The sequence below is a fragment of the Oncorhynchus mykiss genome, chromosome 12 (genome assembly GCF_057628025.1).
Source record: "Oncorhynchus mykiss isolate SJ-2025 chromosome 12, ASM5762802v1, whole genome shotgun sequence".
NCBI lineage: Eukaryota > Metazoa > Chordata > Actinopteri > Salmoniformes > Salmonidae > Oncorhynchus > Oncorhynchus mykiss.
In genome coordinates, this window is record NC_143033.1 from 38,598,693 (window position 1) to 38,624,786 (window position 26,094).

General features: G+C 41.7%; 1 protein-coding gene across 1 annotated transcript; it reads right to left on the reverse strand.

The window, feature by feature from the left end:
- Positions 1-2,716: 2,716 nt before the first annotated feature.
- Positions 2,717-25,094, reverse strand: LOC110537551 (branched-chain alpha-ketoacid dehydrogenase kinase). Its single transcript, XM_021623677.3, has 11 exons — positions 24,483-25,094; positions 18,776-18,844; positions 18,272-18,382; positions 17,247-17,294; positions 14,962-15,081; positions 14,628-14,726; positions 12,521-12,594; positions 10,590-10,718; positions 9,831-9,920; positions 4,808-4,963; positions 2,717-4,264 (listed from the first exon to the last, which is right to left on the reverse strand). The coding sequence occupies exons 1-11, from the start codon at positions 24,723-24,725 to the stop codon at positions 4,120-4,122; spliced, it is 1,284 nt and encodes a 427-aa protein (XP_021479352.2). The 5' UTR covers positions 24,726-25,094; the 3' UTR covers positions 2,717-4,119.
- Positions 25,095-26,094: the final 1,000 nt, after the last annotated feature.

Genomic DNA, 26,094 nt, shown 5'->3' on the forward strand with positions numbered 1-26,094 from the left:
TGTTAGTAGCCAATGTGACTCCCCCTAATAATTTGGTCCCTTTCCCCCTCATAACTGAGCCTACTGTTCTGACTTGGTGGTGCACATGTAGCCTATCGCCTGTTTTAGAGAAATATAGTCATTGAATATTGTAAGAGCTTTCATTGTCTTATATATCCCCTTTAATTAGCCTACGGTTCTGAATTGGTGTACAGGGAGAATACTGTAAGAGCGACCCTTGTTCTGAATTCTGTCACTGTACATTTCAAAGTGCTGAACAAATGGTTGACTATGTCCATCCTAGCTCACTCATTAATGTCTTATCCGCTCGTTGTCCCCTTATGCCATAGTTGTACATGTCAATTGTTAGTAGAAACCACCTTTGTTTAAGCAAGTTAGCCACATCAGCTATGTTTTTTTTAAAGAAAATTAAGCTGAATTGACTGCTTTGCTGCCTGACGAGGCTCCGCTGACGGCCAGGTGTAGCAGTGGTAAGGTGTTAGGACTGCTGTTGGGACAGCTTTATGTAGGCCATAACAGTTTGTGGGCACCGTTTGTCACCGTTATAGTGCAATTACTGTAAGGAAGTGCTATTATGCTGTGTCCGTAACCAAGTGGGAATTTACCACATGAAAATCCACTTGAATGGCTCTCCAACTGGTAATTACTAGTGGGAAAGTTGTATTTCATCCTGAGCTCCAACTTATCCCACATATGGACCTCGGATGTCACCTACTAAGGAGATTACCTCAATAACAGTATTTTAGGCAGTTAAATGTAACAAAACATTTATAGAAAGCAGTCTATTAATATTGTTTTTGAACTCAATCATTTGTTTACAAGAATGATCGCTGTAAGCTTAGTTTATGGGTTTTCAGCTTGTTGGCCATTAGCCCATCAGCGTTTCTAAATGAGTTCAAAGCACATGAACGCATCCAACTGCTATTAACAACTTCACAACTTGCACATTTCCACCTCCCACTTGGTTACAATCGCAGCATCAATGCTCCAGGTGAAGAGGGTTAGTGTTGATTGCATTAGTTTTGTAACCGGGCCACGTCCCGCGCATGAGCCCCGTTTTGTCCGACAGCTCAAGTCAGCTCAAGACAAAGGAGACGTAGATTAACCACATGGAGTAACTCAACGTAGCAAACGTTTAATCAAACTGCATTCCAAAAGGAGATGGCTAACACAACAGTGAGCCATATGAACACAATTAATTACTTAAAGGAGTTGGGAAATTCACCTTGATACAAATACTTTGTATCACCTCAAATAACCAAAATTGTTATCCTCACACAATCGACAATAAGAATCCACATTTACATGTCCTTTCTACATCGATGTATGAATGACAAATAAATCCGTAAATTGCTCTGGATTAAAGTTTCTGATATGTGCCTCAACCTTCAGTGTGTGGCTTGGCTCTGGTTCTCTGTCCTTCAGTTTAGAAGCCGTCGCCAATTTGATTATATTCAAATAGGTCTCTCGACAGGAGGCTGACTAGGCTCGTGTTTCCTAACCCTGGTCCTTGAGTACCTCCAACAGTACACATTTTCATTGTAACCCTGGACAAACACACCTCATTCAACTCATTGGGGGCTTGATGATTAGTTAACTAGTTGAATCAGGTGTGCTTGTCCAGGGTTACAATAAAAAATGTTTACTGTTGGAGGTACTTGAGGACCAGGGTTGGGAAACATCCTAGTCAGCCCAAATCTGATATTTCTTTCTCCTAATTGGTATTTTGACCAATGAGATTTTTTTCATAGCTGGTCTGATTGGTCACAAAATAACAATTACTGAAAAGAACAGAATTGGGCTGCTTTTGTAAGCACAACCTAAATGACAACTGTAAAAAAATTAAAAAAAACCTGTCAGTCACACTTTCAATCCAATCATATCTTTCTCACACACGTGTATGTATTGTAAAAAATTAAGTAACATTCAATGCCACCCATGAAAATGTTTCATGCCCAAGAGTAATCCATGCCAGTGCAAAAATCAACACCACCACTCCATTTGGACATGTGTTAAAGGAGAAGGAAATTAAACAAATCTTTTCATGACCATAAAACCATGTTTTCATAAAACTTAAAACTAGATAGGGGTAGACAACTTGTCTTAGGTATGTCATAATTCCAAAAATAAACTAACAAAATGTCATTGTTATACTGAAAATAAAACGCAACAATTTCAATGCTTTTACTAAATTACAGTTCAAAAGTCAGTCAATTGAAATAGAATCAGAATGTTTTTTCACCACAAAAGGGCTTTAATTACAGACAGAAATACTCCAGTTTCATCAGCTGTCCGTGTGGCTGGTCTCAGACGATCCTGCAGGTGAAGAGGCCGGATGTGGAGGTCCTTGACTGGTGTGGTAACACATGGTCTGTGGTTGTGAGGCCAGTTGGATGTACTGCCAAATAATCTACAATGACATTAGAGGCATCTTATGGTAGAGAAATGAACATTAAATTCTCTGGCACCAGCTCTGGTGGACATTGCTGCAGTCAGCTTGCCAATTGCACACTCCCTCAAAACTTGAGACATATGTGGCATTGTGTTGTGACAAAACTACACATTTTAGAGTGGCCTTTTATTGTGCATAGCACAGGGCACACCTGTGTTATGTTCATGCTTTTCAATATGCCACACTGGATGGATTCTTTTGGGAAAGGAGAAATGCGCACCAACAGGGACGTAAACAAATCTGTGCACAACATTTGAAAGAAGCTTTAGGGAAATCTTTGGAATATTTTATTTCAGCTCATGAAATCAACACTTCACATGTTGCATTCATATTTTTGTTCTGTATACAAGTCATAACTCAAACTATTATGCTGTTTTTTGTGTCAGGCGTCATCACTTTTGCCAGCAGGGGGAAGATTTAGACAGGGCACATACTTCATGAGGTCACTGCAGTCTATCCGACAGGAATTCTCATGCTAGAAAGATACTAATTCTTCTCTACCTAGCCCCAATAACCAGAGGTATATTCATCGAGGTGAAACGTTGCAAATGCTCCTCACTGATTTGAATACACTGAAGGATTTACATGCAAATTCCCAGCACACTTATGCCAGCAAGCCAGACCACATACCTACAGTTCTATATTCTGATAATTCATCATGCATCTTAAAACGTCCACCATACTGAAAATACGGTTTCAAAAGTATGAAAAATTGACCTTCCTCGGAATGTGTTCAGTAAAAAATGCCTTCGACGCCAAGCCTACTTCAAAACAAAAGGAAATTAGCAACCTCAAAGACATTTTGAATACTTGAATAAACAATACTTCTTCCAGTGTATTGAAAGCAAAAAACAAATTATAGTTCAGATATGACACAGCAAGTGATGAGCATTTCCAACCCCCCCCCCCAAATGTATTATGCAAATGTTATTAGATTTACTAACGTGCTGTGTGTGAAATTGCATTACAAAGATGAAATTGAACAAGTTACATTAGCATGTTTTTGTAAGGACCAGCATCGCCCACAGTAAGGCAACTGAACATCTCTGCTCGTGGCCTTGCTTAAGAGCTTGACAAAATGGCGCTGAACCAAGAGTTCACTCAACAGTTCCTTCTGCTTGTTTTCTTCAAATTTAAATCACAAGCATTGTTTTGGCAGTGTGTTTTGACTGGTGTTTTGGCAATATCCTCCGTGGTGTCCTCTACAGGCGATTCAAGAGAAGTCATTTAAGGGCAGCGTCATCCAAGCTCATGTAGTAGCCACTGGAGTGTGTAAAGAGACCTCTCCCTTCTGTTCTTTAGTCTTTTTATATTTGCAAAAGCTATGCAACACAAGTAACGTAAAGGCAGACCAAATTAACTTTAAGGCAGATTTGTTTCCTTTCTACCAAACTAACGTCAACACTAAACACGCTCTGCTTATGACCTGTACGCTCAAGAGTTCAAAAACCCTCAACGCTGAAGAGTGGTGACAGAGGGAAACGCAAAACAAAAAAGGAGGTGAAAGCACCCACTGGGCAGCCATTTAAAGTTGAGGCAAAAATAGGAAACTTTAAGAGGCCAGTTTGTGAGGAGACAACTGGTCAACTATATCAGCCTAGCCCTGGCTTACACTGAAATGGTTGAGCCCCTTGGTGGAACTATATCTGTGCTCTCTGCAAGTGGTCTCAGACACGGAAGCTTTCTCCCTTGCCGTCGATGTGTCGCAGGCGCAGGTAGACGTCGGTGCCGATGCCCTGCATGGACTGGATGGACAGGGAACCGCCCAGGTACTCAGCGTATGCCCGGGAGGTGGGCAGCCCAAAGCCAAACCTGACGGGCACAGTTTCTCATTCGTTAATAATATGGTTTGTAAACTGGCACTCATTAACAAATTGATAGATTTTGCATTGCAACATGCGAGGACCACCTTGCAGAGAAAGCAAACGTGTATAAATAATTTGGGGCTGCTAAATGCAGACGTAAACATTATGCTCACAGTCATAAGATTGTTGCACAAATGAAGTATTTCGTAGGTTTCATCTACATGACTACTTAATGGAAAAGAACAGTTAAGACAACCTTTTTTACTTCCATATCCATCCCCCTTCAAGTCTCAATAACTCATAAGATAAAGTAAACCCATGTGACTCAGTGAAATGGAAGCGTGTGTTATTTTTATACTTTAAGTGGCATCACCATGGCACACTGGCAGTCAATTCAACCCAGCATTAAGAACCCATGTAGTAGAAAGGGGATCGACAGACAGGACACAATGAACAGAATTATCACACGTATCAATTACCTTGTTCACGTTCACTATGAACTGGTGCAAATGTTTTCCAACTGAAATTGTATAAGGCCCGTCTAACTCACCCGTGCATTGGGCCGGACTGAGGCCCACTGTTAGTCAAGGTGTTGAAAAGGTTGTTCATGCGAGGGTCTTGGTAGCTCTCTTCAGCTGTGCTGTAATGGTAGTCCGTCACCTTGTCCAGGATGCTGTGGGGGATGCCGCCACCACGGTCTGAGATCCTGACGAACATGGAGGATACCCCAGGGAGAAATTAAAAAGGTATAGTATTCATGTTAACAAATTCTTATTTACAATGACAGCCTACCAAAAGGTCTCCAGCCAGGACGGGGGCTGGTATTAAAAATAAAATACCTGCCACAGTACAATACTGAACATTTGTTTGATTTAAGACAACTGAAACCAAAGAAAGAGAAGGCAGATGCTTACAGTATATTCTGTAGGATTACATTTCTGCCGATTCCAGTTATTTTCCTCCATGTGCTTGGCAAACTCAAGTCACTTAAACCTAACGCTAGCCCACATCAAGACTACTATGTCAAATGCCGGTACCATCCTTTGGTTTCTTATTCCCCTATATGACCACCAGTGGCGGTCAATGACGCTTAAGACTTTATGAGCATGGCCTTATTTTCTATTACAGCACACTGGATGACTGTCATTCATATTCCATTCACCCAGTTCAATGTAACCGTGATATGTTTTGGCTACTACATGATACTCTAAATTTTCCCTATACCCATCACGAGGTTGCTACAACCAAGCCTATGAATAGAAGTTTACAATGTAGGTGCAGGATCATTTTTTTTTGTAATCAAGTTGACAGTGACACATTCAATATCACCTTGTACACTCTTGCCTGCAAACAAGTTAGACAAATTCAGTTTATCCCAGTTGTTTCGGTTTCGTAGCTTCCGTTTAAGGGTGCGTTCGTAAAATCACTGGCTATCTGCTCTGATTCCAGAGCACTCTGATCAGAGTGTGCCAGAGCCCAGAATAACTGATCCCGAAGCTCAACAACCACTGAATAAGACCGGTGCCAGCAAAAGTTGGCAAAAAAAAAAAAAAGTTATTAAAATTGTTGCCAGCAGCACAGTCACTAGAGCGAGTAAAATGGTCAATGAGGTGTTCTCTCATTTGTGTCTGGAAGTAGCTAGCAAGATAGTCAACTTTAGCCACTTAGCTTGTGTGCTTGACTGCCGTTTTGAGGTCAGAATGTTTGGATCAACCCTACTCCTCGGTCAGATCAACTAGTGTGCGCGCTGAACGCGCCGAGAGCGAAAAGCTCTGAATTATGAACGGACAACCTGGCAAAGCTCTGAATTCAGGAACACCCAGAGCGAATTTATGAACACAACCTAAGAGTTCTTTTAAAAATATATTTCTCTCAACAGAAATGGGCAGAATGAATACACCCCTGGTCACAAGCAATCGGTTCACTTTCAAAGCAGCCAAATACAAGCAGCACATTGCATGTATGGTTGAAGTCAGAAGTTTAAATCCACTTAGGTTGGAGTCATTAAAACTCGTTTTTTAACCACTTCACAAATTTCCTGTTAACTATAGTTTTGGAAAGTCGGTTAGGACATCTACTTTGTGTATGAAACAAGTAATTTTACAAACAATTGTTTAAAGACAGATTATTTCACTCACAATTCCAGTGGGTCAGTTTACATACTAAGTTGACTGTGCCTTTAAACAGCTTGGAAAATGTCATGGCTTTAGAAGCTTGGAGGTGTACCTGTGGATGTATTTTCAAGGCCTACCTTGAACTCTGTCTCTACTTGACATAATGGGAAAATCAAATGAAATCAGCCAAGACTTCAGAAGAAAAAAAAAAGGTAGACCTCCACAAGTCTGGTTCATCCTTGGGAGCAATTGCCAAATGCCTGAAGGTACCACGTTCATCTGGACAAACAATAGTATGCAAGTATAAACACCATGGGACCACGCAGCTGTCATACCGCTCAGGAAGGAGACGCGTTGTCTCCTAGAGATCAATTTACTTTTCTGCGAAAAGTGCAAATCAATCTCAGAACAGCAGCAAAGGATCTTGTGAAGATGCTGGAGGAAACAGGTACAAAATTATCTATATCCACAATAAAACAATTCAGATATCGACAACCTGAAAGGCCGCTGAGCAAGGTAGAAGCCACTCCAAAAATCGCCATAAAAAAGATAGACTACAGTTTGCAACTGCAAATGGGGACAAAGACCGTACTTTTGGAGAACTGTTCTCTGGTCTGAGGAAACAAAAATAGAACTGTTTGGCCATAATGACCATTGTTATGTTTGGAGGAAAAAGGGAGAGGCTTGCAAAAAAAAAAAGAGCCGAAGAGAGCCGAAGAACACCATCCCAACCGTGAAGGACGGGGGTGGCAGCATCATGTTGTGGGGGTGCTTTGCTGCAGGAGGGACTGGTGCACTTCACAAAATAGATGGCATCATGAGGAAAGAAAATGATGTGCATATTTTGAAGAAACATCAAGACAGTCACAAAGTTAAAGCTTGGTCGCAAATGGGTCTTCCAAATGGCCAATGACCCCAAGCATACTTCCAAAGTTGTGGCAAAATGGCTTAAGGACAACAAAGTCAAGGTATTGGAGTGGCCATCACAAAGCCCTGACCTCAATCCTATAGAACATTTGTGGGCAGAACTGATAAAGCGTGTTCAAGCAAGGAGGCCTACAAACCCGACAGTTACACCAGCTCTGTCAGGAGGTATGGGCCAAAATTCACCCAACTTATTGTGGGAAGCTTGTGCAAGGCTACCCAAAACACTTGACCCAAGTTAAACAATTTAAAGGCAATGCTACCAAATACTCATTGAGTGCATGTAAACTTCTGACCCACTGGGAATGCGATTAAAAGAAAAAGCTGAAATAAATCATTCCCGTCACTATTATTCTGACATTTTACATTATTAAAATAAAGTGGTGATTCCTAACTGACCTAAGACCCGGCATTTTCACTAGGATTAAATGTCAGAAATGATGAAAAACTGAGTTTAAAGGTTTTTGGCTAAGGTGCATGTAAACTTCCGACTTAATAGTTTTTTTCATATGTGTGTGTGTGTGTGTGTGTGTGTGGACACCCCTTCAAATTAGTGGATTTGGCTATTTCAGCCACAACAGCTGCATCAAATTGAGCACACAGCCATGCAATCGCCATAAACAAACATTGGCAGAAGAATAGCCTTACTGCAGATCTCATTGACTTTCAACGTGGCACCATCATAAGAGGCCACCTTTACAACAAGTCAGTTTGTCAAATTGCTGCCCTGCCCCGGTCAACTTTAAGTGCTGTTATTGTTAAGTGGAAACGTCTAGGCACAACAACGGCTCAGCCGCAAAGTGGTAGGCCAAACAAGCCCACAGAACGGGACCACTGAGTGCTGAAGCATGCAACGCGTAACTATCGTCTGTCCTCGGGTTGCAACACTCGCTACCGAGTTCCAAACTACCTCGAAGCAATGTCAGCACAAGGGACTGTTCGGTTTCCATGGCCGAGTAGCCACACACAAGCCTAAGATCACCATTTGCAATACCAAGCGGTGGCTGGAGTGGTGTAAAGCTCCCCGCCATTTGATTTTTGAGCAGTGGAAACATGTTTTCTAGAGGGATGAATCACACTTCACCATCTGGCAGTTTCATGGACGAATCTGGATTTGGCGGATGCCAGGAGAACGCTACCTGCCCCAATGCATAGTGCCAACTGTAAAGTTTGGTGGAGGAGAAATAATGGTCTGGGGCTAAAGGACTGACATTGAGAAACAACATTCTCTGGTCTGATGAAACCAAGATTGAACCCTTTGGCCTGAATGCCAAGTGTCATGTCTGGAGGAAAGCTGGCACCATCCCTACAGTGAAGCATGGTGGTGGCAGCATCATGCTGTGGGGATGTTTTTCAGTGGCAGGGACTGGGAGACTAGTCAGGATCGAGGGAAAGATGAACAGAGCAAAGTACAGAGCAATCCATGATGAAAACCTGCTCCAGAGCGCACTGAAACTCGACTGAGGCGAAGGTTCACCGTCCAATAGGACAATGGCCCTAAGCACACAGCCAAGACAATGCAGGAGTGGTTTTGGACAAGTCTCTGAATGGAGTGGAGTGGTCCAGCCAGAGCCCGGACTTTAACCCAATCTAACATCTCTGGAGAGACTTGAAAATAGCTGTGCAGCGGACGCTCCCCATCCAACCTGACAGAGCTTTAGAGGATCTGCAGAGAAGAATGGGAGAAACTCCCCAAATACAGGTGTGCCAAACATGTAGCGTCATATCCAAGAAGACCCGAGGCTGTAGTCACTGCCAAAGGTGCTTCAACAAAGTACTGAGAAAATGGTCTGAATATTTATGTAAATGTGATGTTTCAATTTCTTATTTTGTATACATTGGAAAACATTTCTAAAAAACTGTTTTTGCTTTGTCATTATGGGGTATTGTGTGTCAGCTGTAATGTAAACAAATGTGGAAAAAGTCAAGGGGTCTGAATACTTTACAAATGCACTATGTAAATGCATTTGGGAATGACTGGAGTACAAAAGCACTTAATACACTGACCTGTTCTGCAATCTGTGCTGGTAAAACAATTTAGCATCAGTACATTTGTTCAGTGTCAACATTGATTTACTATTCTTAAATACTGCATGTGAGCAAGTCTGCTGACAGTGCGTTCCTTGTGGTCCTGAACTGCTGTTTCCATGGCGACCACACTGGGCATGATAAGCCTGCAGCTTAAAGGAAACTCACCCTGAGGCGTCAGGTTTCCCATTCAAACAGCTAAACCCAGAGTCTGGGACTCCTAACATGTTGAACGTGTTGCGTTCTCTGCAAAATAAATGTACACATGTACACACTTCCAAAGAAGAAAAAGCCTGGGAGAAGAGATGACTAGAAACGCGTCGGTTGACCGTTTTAGGTGTGGATTAGTTGTCGGAGTAGGGGATCTTGTGCATTTCAAGTAAAATAACTCAGCGTTTATATCCCAGAACAAATTAGCTAGCAACTGCGTAATTCTTTAACCTTGTTAAAGGAGTCTTGAGTAGATTGAGGTAAAGATAATCAAGGTGCCGAAGGTAACCCACTCACCTGATGACAAAGTCCACGTCGTTGTTAGCAATGGTGACTATGACATCAGGCAAGTTGTAAGGTGTGTCGAGATGGCTTTCCATGGTGGCCCTGTGGGAACAGGTTGAGAAGAGGTCAAGGGCAGGCTGTGAGGACATTATCCTGTGGAGTCCTTCAACGTAACCCGACGCCAGATTGTTTAGAGCAGGGGTGTCAAACTCATTCCACGTAGGACCGAGTGTCTGCAGGTTTGTCCTTTCAATTAAGACCTAGACAACCAGGTGAGGGGAGTTCCTTACTAATGAGTGACCTTATTTCATCAATCAAGTACAAGGGTGGAGCGAAAACTCGCACTCAGCCTTCCATGGAATGAATTTGACTCACTGATAGATGACACACCCTAAATACACTGCCTTCTAGGAAGGAGGAACATGAGTCAGAGTGAATGGTCTGTCTGCTAATTGTGACATCTGAGACAGAGCTCTAAGAACAGAACAGATACATTGGACTGAAAGGCTGATTATCTTACACACACACACACACACACACACCTTAGCAATCCTCTCATAAGTGCCAGGGCAACATTTCACCACCAAGAGCAGTAGCACACAGCTAAATACTTTGAAGAAAAGAGGTTGTCTAGCTAGAGATTTTGTTATGTATACTCTTACAATGGCTACCGTGGAGTCTGATTTCCTGTTAGATAAGTAGTCAAAGGGAAAAGGTGTGTGAGTTGTCAGAAAGTTAGTTAAAAGGATTAGTGGTGAAGTGTTCTGGTACCTCATGGCGTTCTTCAGCAGCTCAGGCAGGATGTAGTCTAGGGGCAGGGGGATGAAGGGGAAGCGGGCCGCCACATGGCCGTTGATACGCACCCGCGGGGAGTTACCGTACTGGTGCTCACACAGACGCCTGCAGAAGACATGAGGGAGGATGCACACACACACTTACAATTGTGTACTGATACAGTGCAGTACTGATACAGTGCATTTGGAAAGTATTCAGACCACTTCACTTTTTCCACATTACAGCTTTATTCTAAAATGGATTAAATAAAACATCTCAATCAGCTGGAAAGAGGTTAAGTGAGGGCTGAGAGAGCGAGAAAGCTGCACATCCCTAGAGGGGCTGAACTGGGACAACAAATGCACAGAGGCTTGTGCTTGTCTGTGTGAGTGGATATGCTATATCTTGTGTAGGTTGCATTGTGCCACACAAAACTGTGGTTATGACTATGAACGTAATACCATGGTACAGAGCCAGTGAAGTAAGCCAGGTAGCCTATTGGAGGTGACTTATGGTAGAGAACATTCAATTCTCTGGCAACAGCTCTGTGGACATTCCTGCAGTCAGCATGTCAATTGCACGCTCCATCAAAACTTGAGACATCTGTGGCACATTTTAGTGACCTTGTTGTCCCCAGAACAAGGTGCACCTGTGTAATGATCATGATGTTCAAACAGCTTCTTGATATGCCACAACTGTCAGGATTATCTTGGCAAAGGAAAAATGCTTACTAACGGGTGTAAACAAAATTGTGCACAAAGTTTGAGAGAAGCTTTTTGTGCATATGGAACATTTCCGGGCTCTTATTTCAGCTCATGAAACATGGGATCAACACTTGACATGTTGCTTTTATATTTTTGTTCAGTATAGATGCACGCGCAGTGAAGCTCACGAGTTGGATATTCGTTTACATAGCCAGGTAACAAGTTGCTTGTTTTGTCCTGTTTCTACCACTGCAATTCATTTGGAAACTGTCCCAGCTTCGTAACTAATCAGTTAACATTGGCGAACTCTGCAGTTAGTGTGTCAGGCAAGAGTTGAGATTTTTTTTGTTTGTTTTTTTGAACTTTTTCTCCCCAATTTCATAGTATCCAATTGTTGTAGTAGCTACTATCTTGTCTCATCACTACAACTCCCGTACGGGTTCGGGAGAGACGAAGGTTGAAAGTCATGCGTCCTCCGATACACAACCCAACATGCCGCACTGCTTCTTAACACAGCGCGCATCCAACCCGGAAGCCAGCCGCACCAATGTGTCAGAGGCTACACCGTGCACCTGGCAACCTTGGTTAGCGCGCACTGCGCCCGGCCCGCCACAGGAGTCGCTGGTGCGCAATGAGACAAGGACATCCCTACCGACCAAGCCCTCCCTAACCCGGACGACGCTAGGCCAATTGTGCGTCGCCCCATGGACCTCCCGGTCGCGGCCGGTTACGACAGAGCCTGGGCGCGAACCCAGGGACTCTGATGGCACAGCTGGCGCTGCAGTACAGCGCCCTTAACCACTGCGCCACCCGGGAGGCCGAGTTGAGATTTTAAATATTTTTTTTTTAGGAAGAGATGTTTTTTTTTAAATATTCTATCCAAATAGTTGTTTCATTCACAGAATTGTCATCAAAGTAGGCTACTATTTCTACATTGTGTGTCAGGCCTGGTCTGTACTAAATCTTATTGAGGTTACCTACATTTTGAAATAGTCTGAATAGTTGTTTGAATTTTTACATTGTTATCCATTAACAATTGGATAAGGTGGAAGAAAGGCCCATATACAGTTCACAATGGCAGGCCCTGTGACAAGTCTGTACATGAGCTATATCTTATCACAGAAAAGTAGGGGCAAATAGAAGGCAGAGCGTGACCTGTGGTCTAATACAGAAGTAGTGAGATTCTAAACCAACAATATATAAGGTAACGGAGCCACCACTTACCTTGCAAAATCAACCCATTTCTCAATGATCTTTTTGGGGGAGAGTCGCCTGCAGATGATGCCCACAAAATCAGGCTGCATAGAGGGATGAAAGGTATAAGAGGAGAAGCAAAAGCTTTATTCTTGACATAGGATAGTTTGCCCAATTTCTTAAGAGTCAATGTAATCTTAGTCAGAATTTACTACATGTGCTAAATGGGGCAAGTAATCTCAAAATGTTTCAGAAAGAAACCAGCCGTCAAAGGATTTGATAAAACAGTGAGCTAGGTCTAAGTGTTGTTGGGCAACAAAACCATAACGCTCGGCGAGGTATCAGGTACTAGCGGCTAACTAACAGTCTCTAGACCTGGCAAACATGCTTCATCATCCTGACCACCGAAACGTTACATAGATCCTATAACTGAGTCAGATGAAATTATTCTGAGGCCCACTCACACTAGAACTTAGGTTTACGAGTGTTTTAAAGATGCATCTTTCCTACAACGCAAGAAGATGTAACATGCATTTCCCAAAACGGCCATTCTCTCTGCATGGTGTTAAGTGCGTCGTTGGCACATGTGTCGATACTGACAGAATCAAAAGGGTGTGCTGCTCTTGGATCAGCTTTCTCCATTCAAATTGTACCTTAACATTATTTCGGGTGATCCTTTTATAAACTAGGCAAGTTGGTAAGTACAAATTCCTATTCACAATGGACAGCCTACCCCAGACGACACTGGGCCAATTGTGCGCCGCCCTATGGTACTCCCAATCACGGCCAGTTGTGATACAGCCTGGAATCAAACCAGGGTCTGTAGTGACACCTAGGCACTGAGATGCAGTCCGCTGCACCATTGGACATTAGAATATAAAAATCGGCAAATGCATTTAGGAAATCTGTTCCAAAGTATTCCCACACAATTTGAAATGATGTTTTAGTCAAATGTTATATCCGTTTGGGCTTCTTGCAGTCAATTTGCAGTCCACAAATTATTTGTAATTATTTTTAGCCCCCGCGACCACACCATTTATTAAAAATCTGCCTGTGGCTGAATCTAGTTGATCCCTGTCCTAGAGCTGTATTACCACCTACAGCTGCAAATATTAAGGCAGCTTATTCTAATGCTTACCCAATAATAACAATAATGCACTAAGTCCCAGACTTGGCACATCATTGCGCCCGATAGATTACACATCATGTAATATATTGACACAAATTACAGACGGTAGCCTACAAGTAGCAAAATAGAACTAGACTGAACATGAAATGCATTTCAATATGATTAACATAAGCCAATAGCGTACCTATATTTTATTGCAGTCATCTCTGTATTAATTTAAAGCATATTTTTTATACATGGCTTGTTTGTATCAATTGCAAAGAGATTGGCAACTTTATTCGTAGTCAACTTTGTTCTGAAGTTATCGGCAGTCAAAGACGGATAAACCATGCGATGTCTAAAGTGACGCGAGGGGGGGAGCATCTAATGAAGCACTTAGCTATTCTACGAGTGGCCTGAGGCAGGCGTTTGATTACGAGCGTTCTCAAGTGAACGATGGTTTTGGGAAGCAGCTCAGATTTAACAATCCTCCTACGAAGGTTCTAACAATGAACTTTGCCTTCAGATGATTTTGGGGAACCGGGCCCTGTTCTTTGGTTGCATAAAGCACATCAGGGGTTAATATAAGGACACAAAACTGGCTCTAGTAAAATTCATGGGGCCAGCTGACTGCACCAATAATAATGGCTTTGTTTTTCTTTTAGCTCGCATGAGTGGTGCATAATCTAAAATCTGTCAATCGGGAGTGACACTGCATTTCACTGCACTGGTGGGCTAGTATTCACATTTTAGTGTATGCTAGAGTATCTATAGATATATTTGGAGATACTACTGCACAAATAAATTAATCAGATGTTTATTGTAATGCTTATAATCCAAACTAAAAGTGTTTGCAAGGCTGAAATGTTGGGTTCATGTTCTGGTGGGCACATTTAGTGTGAAAATAAATTAGTTATCCACGTATGCTTCGCCTCTTCAACTTAAAATACTGCCCTGTAATAACCCCATGCGTGTTCCTTTTCTCAGTCTGTTAGCAATTGATGACTAGAAGGTTGATGGGAGACATACATTTTCTTCATGCAGGGCAAGGTGGTGTGTGGCTAACATCCGGATGCCCAGACGGGAGGTGAGGGTGGTGTCCAGAAAGTTACGGACCAGGGTCTCATCCTGGAACATCAAAACAAAACACTCAAGGCCAGGAATACATTACACCATTCTGTAAATCCTACGGTAACATTACAAAACAAAGAGTTCCAACAACCAACTTATAACCAATTTAAATAAAGATCTACAACCTCAAGTTGTATTCCATACGACTGGCAGCAACAAGATGATAAAACAGTTGTTAAAGTGGAAAGTCAATGACTTGAATCAGCTGAAATTATATGCTTATGGCCATTACCTGGATGTGCCGCCGACACTCCCTGAAGCCTTCAGCCAGCAGAGTGACCACATCCTTGTGGTCATCCAGGAGCTGCTGCACCAGCTTACTGTATCGAGCGTCCATCTCCTGGTCCTTGATCTGACAAACAGATGATGCAGAGTGAAATCCATTTGAATTTGACCATTATTCAAATTCAGAGCTGGGATGAATTCCATTCTTATTCCGGTCAGGTGAATTGGTAAATTTCTCCACTAGAATAAAATATACTTGCAGAAGTGGCTTGAAATCAACAGTTTATCCACACACACAGCCCTCAGAAAGTATTCACCCCTCTACACACAACATCAAATAATGAGTGATTTTTTTTTTATGTATTGAAAATGAAAACAGAACAATATAATTGACCTACCTATTCACAACCCTGAGTCGATACATGTTATAATCACCTTTGGCAGCGATGACAGCTGTTAGTCTTTCTTGGTAAGTCTAAAAGCTTTCCACACCTGGATTGTGCAACATTCGCCCATTATGCTTTAGAAAAATTCTCAGGCTCTGACTAGTTGGTTGTTGATCATTGCTACATTTAAGTCTTGCCATAGATTTAAGCCGATTTAAGTCAAAACTGTAACTAGGCCACTCAAACATTCAATGTCATCTTTGTAAGCCACTCCAGTATATATACACATTTGGCCTTGACTTTTAGGTTATGGTCCTGCTGAAAGGTGAATTTGTCTCCCAGTGTTTATCCTCTTGGTCTTTTAAAATATTCACAAAAATAAAACCTTTAATTTAAGTAAAGTGAATGGAAAAAAAGTGAAACAAATTATTCCTCAAACATGGGTGTCACAATTATTGGCACCCCAAGAAATTCTTACTGAAGTATATCCCCATTTTAAGTTTAAGTTCAGCTGAGTGATTAGGAACACGTAAGTGGTAAGCCATGACTTACCATATGAGGTAACGGGCCAAGTTCTCATAGTCATCCATTACTAAATTGGAAAGACACGATAATACAGTAATGATGTGCGACAAAAGGTTGTGGGGCTGCACAAATCAGGAAATGGCTATAAGAAAATAGCTCAACGGTTGAAATGCCCATTTCCCCTACCAGGGCAATAACTAAGAAGTTTAAAGCAACTGGAGATGTTAACAAATCGGCCTGAAGAGGATGTGTGTCTATATTGACCCCACGCACAGTGAGGATGGTTCAAGTGGCCCAAACATCTCCAAGGATCACAGCTGGAGAATTGTAGACATTAGTTGGGTTTAGGTGTCAAAGTCTCAAACTACAATTAGACAATTAAACTACATAACCACAAGTTGTTTTTTAGGGTTGCCATAAAAAAAGCCTTTGCTGTCATCAAACAACAAACTCAAGCGCCTACAGTTTGCCAAATGTTACTGGCACTTTCAATGGGACCAGGTACTATGGTAAGATGAGACCAAAATAGAGCTTTTTGGAAACAAACACCAGAGTTGGGTTTGGGGTATACAGAAAGATAACCATGCAGAAAACTACCTCATCCCCACTACGGACAATTCCTTCGACCTCATGGCTTGGTTTTTGCTCTGACATGCACTGTCAACGGTGGGATCTTATATAGACAGGTGTGTGCCTTCCCAAATCATGTCCATTCAATTGAATTTACCACAAGACTCCCATCAAGTTGTACAAACATCAAGGATGATCAATGGAAACAGGATGCACCTGAGCTCAATTTCGAGTCTCATAACAAAGGGTCTGAATATTTTTTTCACTTTGTAATTGTGGTAGTGTGTAGATTGCTGATAAAAAAATAAAACATTTTATATATATATATATATATATATATCAATTTTAGAATAAGACTAAATGTAACAAAAGTTGGAAAAAGTCAAGGTGTCTGAATACTTCCCGAAGGCACTGTATGCATGCATGCAATACCTATCCTCTGTATACCGTTTATAAAACTGGTTGTATCATCTCAGCTGGATTTGTTACAATTCTTGCAAAAATAACCTTTCAAAATACTATACTTTTCATCCAAACAATGACACTTCCAGTCAAACAAATACAGCAGGTGAAATCTTTGTCTTTCCTAATGTTCTTGAACTTGGGATTTCATTTGAAGTCGTCATACACACACATACATATATATCTATATCTCTATAGCAGAGCACCCGGTGCCCACTCCACAAACAAATACATGAGTCAGTCTGGAGGTGTCAGGCCAGTCTGACAGCCTCTCCAGCTCCAGAGATAAATATGGAAGACCTGAGGGTCAACCCAACCTACTCCTCAGCGTGGCCGCTTGACTACTCACCACTGGGAAATCACTCAACACATGGTAGGCTCGAATGTAGAGCTCATGCTGCAGGAGGGAAAGAGAGTGGGTGTTGATTAGAATTCCCTCTGAGCACACTTAGTTAAGAGGAACCTCCTCTGCCTCCATAAGTGGGCCACAACACATCCCATGGGCGTACATGTGTCCTGGCCTACATTCCAAAAACAGAGGATGTTTATGAGATTATAGCCTAGGTCTTCCAATATGACTCAAATCCTGAATAGTTGTTTGAGTGAATGAGTAATATCTTAAAAAAACAAACAATGTACAGTAATTTGTGCATCACTGGTTATGTGTTTTTGGTAGGAGAATATTCAGAGAAAGCACGAGGCCTACAGGCCTTGTAATACTGATCATGCATTGCAGGCACCAATTGTTTTTGTGTGTGAAAATGAAGTGCCTCTGTTGTGTGAGAAATCTAGTTAAAAGTTCATACAGTGTCAAGACAATCAGATGAAGTAAATAGGCCATGGGAAGAGAAAGGAGAGAAGAGAAGCCAAAGGGAGGAGTAGAGAAGGTTTCATAGTACTGCACATGGCAGCTAAAGAACAAAGGAAAACCTCCAATGTCACAGACGGCGTATCTTTTCAACTCTAGCTCTACAGGAGAAGAACTTTCCACACTCAGGCAGAAATTGGGTATGCTGATAGACATTACTTTATCGAATTGATTATAGTTCTATAGGCATAGAGTGATGTGGCTTTGTTTGTTACAGTGTAAAGAAACCCTTCTCACGAATTTAGGAAGCTACGTGATGCAGCTAAGCTAATAAACACTAGCAGAGTGTTGTGTAACAAGTCCATTCTCAATGAATGGCTGTTCAAGGTTAGTCTATTTTGATAGACTGTGACACAATTATGTTTTAGACACCTGTTGAGCACATGCCCTCCTCTCCCAGACGAGCACAATGATTGGAATGAGAGACTTGTCCCGCAAGTTGCAATGGGGCCAGATACACCACCAGAAAGGTAAACCAGACATGTTGACAAAGAGAAGGGACTCACCACTTGCAGGATGGTGGGGTTGCAGCCAATGATGAAGGGAAGGCTGCGGAAGCCCTTGATACGGTGGGCAATGCGCACAGGCAACTCCTTGTGCAGGTACTTGGCACTACTCTACAAACAGACAGGGTGGAAGGGTGAGACACATACACAACGCAGACAATACAGAGCAAGGAAAAGTGATCAATGACTAGGCACAACAAAAAAGTTATGACCCAGGTTATTTAGAGTCGCATACTGTAGTATAGTAAAATTATATTTCCAGTGAGAGTGCTACACGTAAACACTCAAGATGACATTCCTAAATCAGCATATGGGAGAAAAATAAAGTGAAATATTGGTCCAATATTTGTTTAAGGAACACTCAAATATAGATAAGATGCATCACTTATCAAGTCAACTTCAAGGCAGTCATCAATCCCGCAGACAAAGCGTGTCTAAGGCCTATTATGATGAGAAGTAACCAACAATATTGTCCAAAGACTGGACAGAGGAGTGGTCAGTTACCAGGATGTGGTTTCCATCCGGAGACTTCCCAGCATAGAGCAGGGTGGTTGGTGTCAGTCGGACCAAGGCCTGGGGAGAGCGAGAGAGAGGAGAAAAACAGTTGTAGGTCTGGTTTAGTGGATTTCCTCCAATATTAGATACAATGGACATACGCAAACAACAATGTAGTGTGAATTCATGATACGGATTACGGACACAAGAACTCAATAAATACCTGCAGTCAACTTGTGCACTAGGTAAAAGGGATAGTTGAACTTTGGTAATGAGGCCCTTTATCTACTTCCCCAGAGTCAGATGAACTCGTGGATACCATTTAAGGAAGTTAGGGGTAGTTTCGTGAGCCAATGCTAACTAGCGTTATCACTGAAAATCTATGGATATCTACTAGCATGCTAGCAGATACCCAAAGACTGTCATTGCACTAGCAATTGCGCTAGTTAGCAACTTCCTTCAAACTGCACGCAGAAACTGAAAGTGGTATGCACAAGTTCATCAGACTCTGGGGATGTAGATGAAGGGCCATTGCCAAAATCCCCAAGTATCCCTTTAATAGATAAAGCTGATCACGGTATTAATCTCGCCTGTTGCATTATTTTTTCATTATGAAACCTTTCCCCAAAGCAGCGGATTGAGACAGTCACATGGTATGTTTTTGTTTTAAATTATAAAATACCCACAGAGTAAACAGAAGCTTCCACAACCTGACAATCCACTGTTGTGCAGTGCAAGAGGTGATCAAGTTAAAATTGAAATTCTGTTTGCTTAACTTGAATCAAACCCCTCCTGGAACAAAATCCCAGCTGTCTAGTATGTTTTGTGTGCATCAAACCTTTTGAGGTAACTTTTGTACAACTTTATGAGCTAGGGTGTGACATGTCTGTCCTTGCAATTTGTTTATATTCGCTTCCACTTGTTAGCATTTAGTGCCTTCTGAAAATATTCACACCCCTAGACTATTTCCACATTTTGTTGCGTTAGAGCCCGAATATAAAATGGATTCAATTGAGAATGTGTCAGTGACCTACCCACAATACCCCACAATGTCAAAGTGGGATTATGTTTTTAGACATTTTTACAAATTAAAACGAAAAGCTGAAATGCCTTAATGAACCCCTTTGTTATGACAAGCCTAAATAAGTTCACGAGTGGAAATGTGACTAACAAAAAGGTGCTCTGTGTGCAATAGTGTTTAACATGATTCTTGAATGAGTACCTCATCTCTGTACCCCAACATACATAAGGTTGAGCAGTGAATTTCAAACAGATTCAACCACAAAGACCAGGGAGGTTTTCCAATGCCTCACAAAGGGCACCTATTGGTAGACATTGAATATCCCTTTGAGCATGGTGAAGTTATAAATTACACTTTGGATGGTGTATCGATACACCCAGTCACTATAAAGATACAGGCGTCCTTCCTAACTCAGTCGCCAGACAGTAAGCAAACCACTCAGGGATTTCATCATAAGGCCAATGGTGACTTTGTAACTGTTTTAGAGTTTAAATGGCTGTGAGAAAACAGAGGATGGAACAACAACACTGTAGTTACACCACAATACTAACCTAACTGACAGAGTGAAAAGGAAGCCTGTACAGATTACAAATATTCCAAAACATGCAATAAGGCATGAAAGTAAAACTGCAAAAAATGCCGCCGCCCCCCATTGTCTCATTACGCACAAAAATCTGTAGCTGCTTTTTTTGGTCCTCCAATGGTATCGGCGTTGAAAAATCAGTCGCCCTCTAATCACTAGATTTGATTTTCTACAAGATTACGGGTATACTGTGCAACTTTCATACGGTCTGGATGCCTTATGCAATACTGTACGACAAAAGGAGTCTATTGAAAACAGGGATTCCCATTTAGGCAATCCCTAGCCCAGTCCTAGCCCAGTCCTAGCCCAGGGGGTCTGCAGTACTGTTGGTTGTCACTCTGGTCTTGGCCTAACACAACCGAAACTAATAATCAATGTTTTCATTAAGTTCCTAAAGCTGACTGGGGGTGTTTTGGGGGCGAGGCAGGGCAGTGGTTCCCTAGGGCAGGACGGGGCAATTCAGCTATATTGTGTGCAAGTAAAAAATGCTCTACAGTACTATTAGGCATATGATATGAATTAGCGCCCGCCGTAATTATTGTGACAGTGAAGAATTTTACCTTATTTTGGCTCTATACTCTAAAAGTTTGGATTTGAAATCAAACAATGACTACGAAGTTAAAGTGCAGACTAACCTCAAATTAAAGCTGTAATTTTCATCCATATCCGGTGAACTGTTAAGAAATGACATAACTTTTGTACATTGCCATGAATGAATAGTGAATAATGATGAGTGAGAATGTTAGCACAAATAGCATACCCCCAAGACATGCTAACCTCTCACCATTACAATAACAAAAAAAGGTTAACATTTTTGGTATGATACGTGTGTGTCTAACTCTCCCTCATTATTCACGATTAATTCCAGATTATCCATAATCATGATAACCTGAGGTATGTAGCTATCTATGAATGAAGAATGGGGTACAACATTGCACAGGTCTTATTTTAATAATTCCAACCAGTGTCATATTCACATGGCAGTGTAGGCAGCCTGGCATTATTCAAATGTCAATAGCTCTTCAACCACTTGACTTAGCAACCTTATTTAAACTGTTCATTATTCCTCACAAAAGAGGCACCTTTGATTCTATTTTTATTTATTTTTTTAAACACAGAACATAAAACCGCAAGAAAGACTACCGACTTACAGTTCATAAGGAAAGTCAATTTTAAAATACACTTAAAAATAAATACTGCAACATGTAAAGTGTTGGTCCCATGTTTCATGAACTGAAATAAAAGATCCCAGAAAATGTCCATACTCACAAAAAGCGTATTTATGACTCAAATTGTGCACAATTGTTTTTACATCCCTGTTAGTGACCATTTCTCATTTTCACCAAAATGTGCTGTTTTATCACACAATGCCACAGATGTCTCAATTTGAGGGAGCGTGCAATTGGCATGCTGACTGCAGGAATGCCCACCAGAGCTGTTGCCAGTGAAATGAATGTTCATTTCTCAACCATAAGCCACCAACATCATTTAGAGAATTTGGCAGTATGTCCGACTGGCCTCACAACAGCAGACCATGTCTGGGCAAACGGTTTGCTGATGTCAACGTTGAACAGAGTGCCCCATGGTGGCTGTGGGGTTATGATATGGGCAGGCATAAGCAATGAACAACCAACACAACTGCATTTTATCAATAGTAATTTCAAAGCACAAAGATACCGTGACGAGATCCTGAGGCCCATTGCCATGCCATTCATCTGCCATCATCACCTCACGTTTCATCACGATAATGCACGGCCCCATGTTGTAAGGATATGTACACAATTACCGGAAGCTGAAAATGTCCCAGTTCTTCCATGGCCTGCATACTCAGCAGACATGTCGATCCAGAACAGCCTCCTAAACATGCTTATTGAGTGACATGTACGACAGTGTTCCAGTTCCTGACAATATCCAGGAACTTCACACAGCCATTGAAGAGGAACAGGAGAACATTCCACAGGCCACAATCGACAGCCTGATCAACTCTATGCCAAGGAGATGTGTCACGTTGCATGAGGCAAATGTGGCCACACCAGATACTGCTTAATTATATAATCCACGGCCCAACCTTTTTTCTTTATAAAAAGGTATCGGTGAACAACCAATGCATATCTGTATTCCCAGTCATGTGAAATCCATAGATCAGGGCCTAATTCATTTATTTCAATTGATTGATGTCCTTATGTGAACTAACTAAAATCTTTGAAATTGCTGCATGTTGAGTTTATTTTTGTTCAGTGTATATGAAAAAATCACTCTGGTGTTCAATACATTTTGTTTGGTGTCTAACATTTTTTAAGTTGGAAGCAGTGTGTATGTGTTTGTGGGAGAGAGAGTGGTGTGTGTTTATGAGAGCGAGCGAGACCGAGAGAGTGTGGGAAGGAGTCCGTGTGGGTCTGTTTACTGAAGAGTAAAGAAGAGTTCATGCAGTGTTTTCATCTTACTGCCACAATTACATGCAGATCATTAGACATGAAAACTCAGCAAAAAAGGAAATGTCCCTTTTCAGGGCCTTGGTTTTCAAAGATTGTAAAATTTAAATTAACTTCACAGATCTTCATTGTAAATGGTTTAAACACAGTTTCCCATGCTTGTTCAATGAACCATAAACAACTAATGAACAAGCACATGTGGAGCGGTCGTTAAGACACTAACAGCTTACAGACGGTAGGAAATTAAGGGCTTGTAGGCCTGTCGTAAGGCAGATCCTCAACCAAACATCAGCTGCAACCAGACAGGACTGGCAAAAAGTGCTCTTCACTAAAGAGTAACAGTTTTGTCTCACCAGGGGTGATGGTTAGATTCGTGTTTATCGTCGAAGGAATGAGCGTTACACCGAGGCCTATACTCTGGAGCGGGATCGATTTGGAGGTGGAGGGTCCGTCATGGTCTGGGCGGTGTGTCACAGCATCATCGGACTGAGCTTGTTGCAGGCAATCTCAATGCTGTGCTCCAACCACTAGGCTATGCTGCCGCCCCATTAAAAACTCGAACTGTTTTAAAAGTCACCATTGTCCTCATGGTGAAATCCCTGGGTGGTTTCCTTCCTCTCTGGCAACTGGGTAAAGAAGGAAGCCTGTATCTTTGTGTGAGTGGGTGTACGGATACACCATCCAAAGTGTTATTAATAACTTCCCCAGGCTCAAAAGGGATATACAATGTCTGCAATTTTATTTGACCCATCTACCAATAGGTTCCCTTCTTTCAAAGGCCTTGGACAATCTCCCTCATCTTGGTGGTTGAATCTGTTTGGAATTCACAACTGGGCAGAGGGACCTGACAGTTAATTGTATGTGTGGGGTACAGAGGGGAGTTAGCCATTCAAAATTCATGTTAAACACACAGGCTGAGTCCATGCAACTTGTGAAGCAAATGTTTACTCCTGAATTTATTTATGCTTACCATAACAAAGGGGTTGAATACTTATTGACTCAAAACAGTTCAGATTTTAATGTAGAATTTGTACAAATGTATAAAAACAAATTCCACTTTGACATAATGGGGTATTGTGTGTTGGCCAGTGATCATTTTAAATCGTTTAAATTGTTTAAATTTTAGGCTGTAACAAAATTTGGAGAAAGTCAAGGGGTGAGAATAATTTTGAAAGTCACTGTATGTAGCTCAAATCGTTCGCGATCTATGGAAGTTTGAAGGTCCAAATATCTGTCGAATCTCGAACCAATTTTACCAGGGTTTGACAAATGTTTGCCAGGTCAGTTTAAGGACCTTGGATTGTCCGGTGTGTGTCGATTACATATCCGTGTCGTTCACGTCACTCCCACTAATCTGAAACTAGCTAACTAATCTGAAACTAGCTAACTAATATATATATATATGATCGAGAACGCAAACCTGGTACTTTGTTCATCATTTTTCACATGGTCATAATCTTTCACATGGTGGTTACAGTTGCTTACTTCTTGGGGCCCAAGGCAACGCACCAATGTGTACAAACATTTTTACCGAAGATATCAGCTACATTAGCTAGTTAACCATCCGTTCTAACCCGCTAACGTTAGATAGCTCACTACAGTAATACCTAGCTAGCTGCTAAGGACAGTGCTGAGGCTTACTGGTCAAAAGGGCAAGTCAGAGGAACAGAATTTCCTTACCTTTTCTGCCGAGGCATCGATTGCAGACTGGTTGTAAAACGACGTGACGGTTTTTGACCTCTCTCGTGCCAGTTCTGTATGTCCCTGTATTGAAGATGTAGAACGAAATAATTTGCTGTCTGTTGAGATGGGGGTGATTGTTTTCGTGATGGGGGCAAGCAAAAGCTTGCTCAACCTCGGGCTCGTGATAGTAGAACCACAGCCCAGCATCTCGAAAGCAGTACCTGTCACTCTACGACGCATTTTGGATATATATTTACAGGAACAGGAAAATCCTGTTCTGAGGTTGTTCAAATTATTTGATGGACGACCCTTGTGATCGTGCAAAAAGGAACGTATCTGATACAGTCAAACTCATTAAGAGTACGGAAAGGTCACTTTATAAAGAGATTGACCAGTCTGCAACAGTGTTTTTCAGAAGACGCGTCGGTTTAACCAATCGCAGAGAGGAGAGGCGGGGAATGGTGTATTGCCACGCCCATATCCTATTGTCTGTAAGGTTTGTGTGCGTGCACAGAATAATGGTAGTACCAAGAAGAGTGGGAGGTTCTCTATTGCATTTCCTTGATATCTCGCATCCTCTCGTATAGCCTCCCCAAATCCATTGAATGTGAAAATCAGAGCGGAGGGACCTCTGACCTTCTCACCAAGTGGGTTTTGAGGAGGCGTCACATGCAATGAATTATTGTGCAACACATTTAGCAAGGCACCAGTTGAGCAAAAGAAAGAGAAAAATACTTATTGATTTTCCATCTAATTAGTTTGCAAATAAAACAGTCTATCTTAAAATAAAAATCAGTATATCATGATGAGGTAAGTTGAATGAGGTTTATTTTTTTTAAGTGTAGGGTTTTGTCATTATCTATCTCTATCATATTTCGGGACATTTCCCCACAAGGTGCCACATGTTGATCTGTCGTTTAAGAAATTGCTCATGCTCCTGTGAACTGGTTTACATTTCCCCTAGAATAGGGGGAATTAGATTATGCTGAACAGCAGGGGGCTTCTGTTCATTGCCCGTGACGTGAGAGGGCTTTAAAAAAATGTAACCTTTATTTAACTAGGCAAGTCAGTTAAGAACAAATTCTTATTTACAATGACGGCCTACAAATAGAACAGTTTAATCTGTGCCGCTCGCTTATGACAACAAGGCAGCATGGTGTATCATCTAGAAACATCTATTTTCCATAAAATATGTTTGAATTTTCAAACTAGTTTTCCCTGGAAAGGCAGAAAAAGCGTATTTTGAAAACACAATCCTACTCATTATTCCTCGTGCTTAATTACGTCTCTTGTTTTGAGCCAACTTCGCTGTGGGCTTTGAACGAGGCACCTGGCACATGCCTGGGAGGCAAGCCCGGTTCCAAAACAAATGCAATCAACTTTCACTCTGCACAAAGACAACCCGGACCAGATTAATCGAATCCCCTCAGATATACACTAGGCAGCCAAATTCAGATATGTTTTATAAATTAGTCGCTTGACCAATCAGATCAGTTCAGAAAAAGATTGGACGTGTGAGCGCAGCCTACTTGATATAAATTACAAAAGTATGGGACTATGTCTAACTAGAAATGAGTTACTAGGGCAAAATATCAGAATTGGGCTGCCA